Below are 2470 nucleotides of genomic sequence, written 5' to 3' on the forward strand. Positions count from 1 at the left end.
AGTATGAGACATTGGGACTAGTGAACTCTCATGCTAAGAAAAAACACATTTACAATACATCTTGGTATCGCGAGGCCATAAACCCTCTAGTCCCAATTATATATTTGTGCTTCCATCCCTTTTATGTTAAAAGCTAGCTTTGTATGCTTTTAAATGCTCTAGTCTAGTCAGTGTATACCAAATAAGAAGTTCACAAACGTATTAAATAATCGAGATAACTCTCAATCTTTATACGAACAATATTGACCGATACAAGAGGTCGAATGGAACATAACACAAATTAGTAATCTAATCATTAACATTTAATAACAAAAATGCATATACCATGCAAGATTGTATGTTAACAGTTAACCGGCCACTCCAATCCAATGAAAAATAACTTAACATTATCTTTAACCTTGAACAACATCTTAATCATACAACAATCACAAACTAATCACCAACTAATCAACTAGAACAAGCAATCTGAGACGAAATCTGATGCTGATTATTCTCCCTAACCGCAAGACTCTTACAAATCTCAATAATAATCTTCTCATCATACTCCTTAACCATATTAATCTTCCCAAACGCATCACCATTATACCCACTCACCGTTCTTCCTCGAACCACCGATGTATTCGCCAGTTTCATCATCATGTTGACGTAAGCATCGCGTAATCCAACAAAGATCTTTTTTGGAGACCTCGGAAGCTTCAGTTTCAGCCGCCGGTTTAACCTAATCCGCCACACACGCCGCGGTGTCCGCCGTGGCTGTTGTTCGTGACCGCCGGTGGTGGTGGTGAGGCGGTGGTAGCCTCTTGCCCGCCAGTAGCATTTTACGCCGTTGTAAACTTTGACGGTTAAACCGTCCATTTATTTTACTGGGTATGATTGTTGTTGGTGGTAAAGGGGTTGAGAGAATAAGTAGAATAGGTGAGGTGAGGGGTATAAGGGTGAAGGGGGTGCACACCTAATAGGTGAGTGCCCTCTCTTACGCCAAACCAATCCCCGTGTGCCACGTCAACTCCCCTCTTAAACTCCCCTAACACCCCCATTTGATGGCGCCACTCCCCTATTAGGTGAATTGGTTTTTTTTTAAAAAAAAAAAAAAAAAAAAAGAAAGAAAAGCTGTGATTGGCTGGAAATATGGGGCCCACCACCTTTCTCCCTCACCGCTCTCGTTGAACCACCACCGTTCTCCCTCACCGATTCGGGACCCCGCGTTGATGGCGGCGGTGTTCCCGATCGGGGAAATGGCTCACCGATGGCACTCCCCGAGAACGCCCCGTTCACCCTAAGATATGAGTTGTGAAAAAGTGTTATATGTTATAATTATTGTTATATAATTAATGAGGAAGATTGGTGCTGGCATCTTACCTATATTTCTCGTTGAGTAATTTAATGCATGGGATTCAGATGAGTCATCTACACCGTTGGATCTCACTGCTTTGACTTTTTTTAGTTTATTACGTCTCAGATCTCACCGCCTAATTATGTACTGAAATAGTATATTATATGTTTTGTATAGTTGTAAACAAAGATGAGGAGAATTAGGGGCTGCATGTTTACTTTTTTTAACAGGGTTTTTAGTGGTTCAGACCTTTTACTGGTTCAGCATTTAATGGTTCAGACTGTTTGTTTCATAAACAAATGTCTGGATGGTTCAGACATTTGCCTCTGAATGGTTAAGCATTATACTGAGTCTGAATGGTTAGGGCACTCGGTGTGATTGCGGGGACCGAGCTCGAGGAGTGCTTTTGTCGAGCGGTGATTCATACCGGGTGTTTGAATGGGGAGTGGGGAGAAAGAGAGAGGGTGTTTTTTCGGTGTATAGTCACCGAAGGTGAAGAAGAACAAAGGGAGGAGAGAGAGAAGAAAAAGAGAGGAGAGAGGAGAAAGAGAGAGAGAGGAGAGAAGAAGCAATCAAAATTTTTTATTTTTTAATTGAGTGGGTATTTGAATCATATCTAGTGTTTGAGTAGAAAATGGGGAGTGCAGAGGGGGAGTTGACATGGCTTTATATCATTGGGTAGAGAAAACTTAAACACCCTAACTCACCCTAACCATACCGTCCATCCTTAAGACCTCTAATTTGAATTGGTTAGACATTTGTCTGTGAACAGTTAAGCACTATACTGGCTCTTAATGGTTCAGACTTCTTACCGGTTCAGCACTTAATAGTTCAGACATTTTATTGATTCAGCACTTAGGGGCTGTTTGGTAGCCTCTGAATGGTCATTAAGAGGCTACATCTTAATGGAACCATTAAGAATTTTACCAATAAGAAGGTAAAAGAATGTGACATGTGATGATTTACCATTCAGATGTTACCTCTTAACCATTCAGACTTGAGGTTACCTCTTATTCATTCAGAGGTTTTAAACCATTAAAAGGTAGCATCTGAATGGTCATTAAGAGGCTACCAAACAGCCCCTTAACCATTCAGAAGTTGCCAAACAGCCCCTTAAAAATATTATTTCATTGTGAT

The 2470-nt window shown here is 40.7% G+C and overlaps 1 protein-coding gene across 1 annotated transcript; it reads right to left on the minus strand.

Annotated features, from left to right (window-relative positions):
• Positions 1-447: 447 nt before the first annotated feature.
• On the minus strand, positions 448-855 carry LOC110880887. The gene has a single exon (XM_022129321.1). It carries the CDS (start codon positions 853-855, stop codon positions 448-450), a length of 408 nt encoding a protein of 135 aa, XP_021985013.1.
• Between the last annotated feature and the right edge of the window lie 1615 nt (positions 856-2470).

The sequence above is a fragment of the Helianthus annuus genome, chromosome 10 (assembly GCF_002127325.2).
Source record: "Helianthus annuus cultivar XRQ/B chromosome 10, HanXRQr2.0-SUNRISE, whole genome shotgun sequence".
NCBI classification, from domain to species: domain Eukaryota; kingdom Viridiplantae; phylum Streptophyta; class Magnoliopsida; order Asterales; family Asteraceae; genus Helianthus; species Helianthus annuus.

Coding starts and splice junctions, on each gene's coding strand:
- LOC110880887 (XM_022129321.1), bottom strand. CDS start 855: ATGGACGGTTTAACCGTCAAAGTTTACAACGGCGTAAAATGCTACTGG.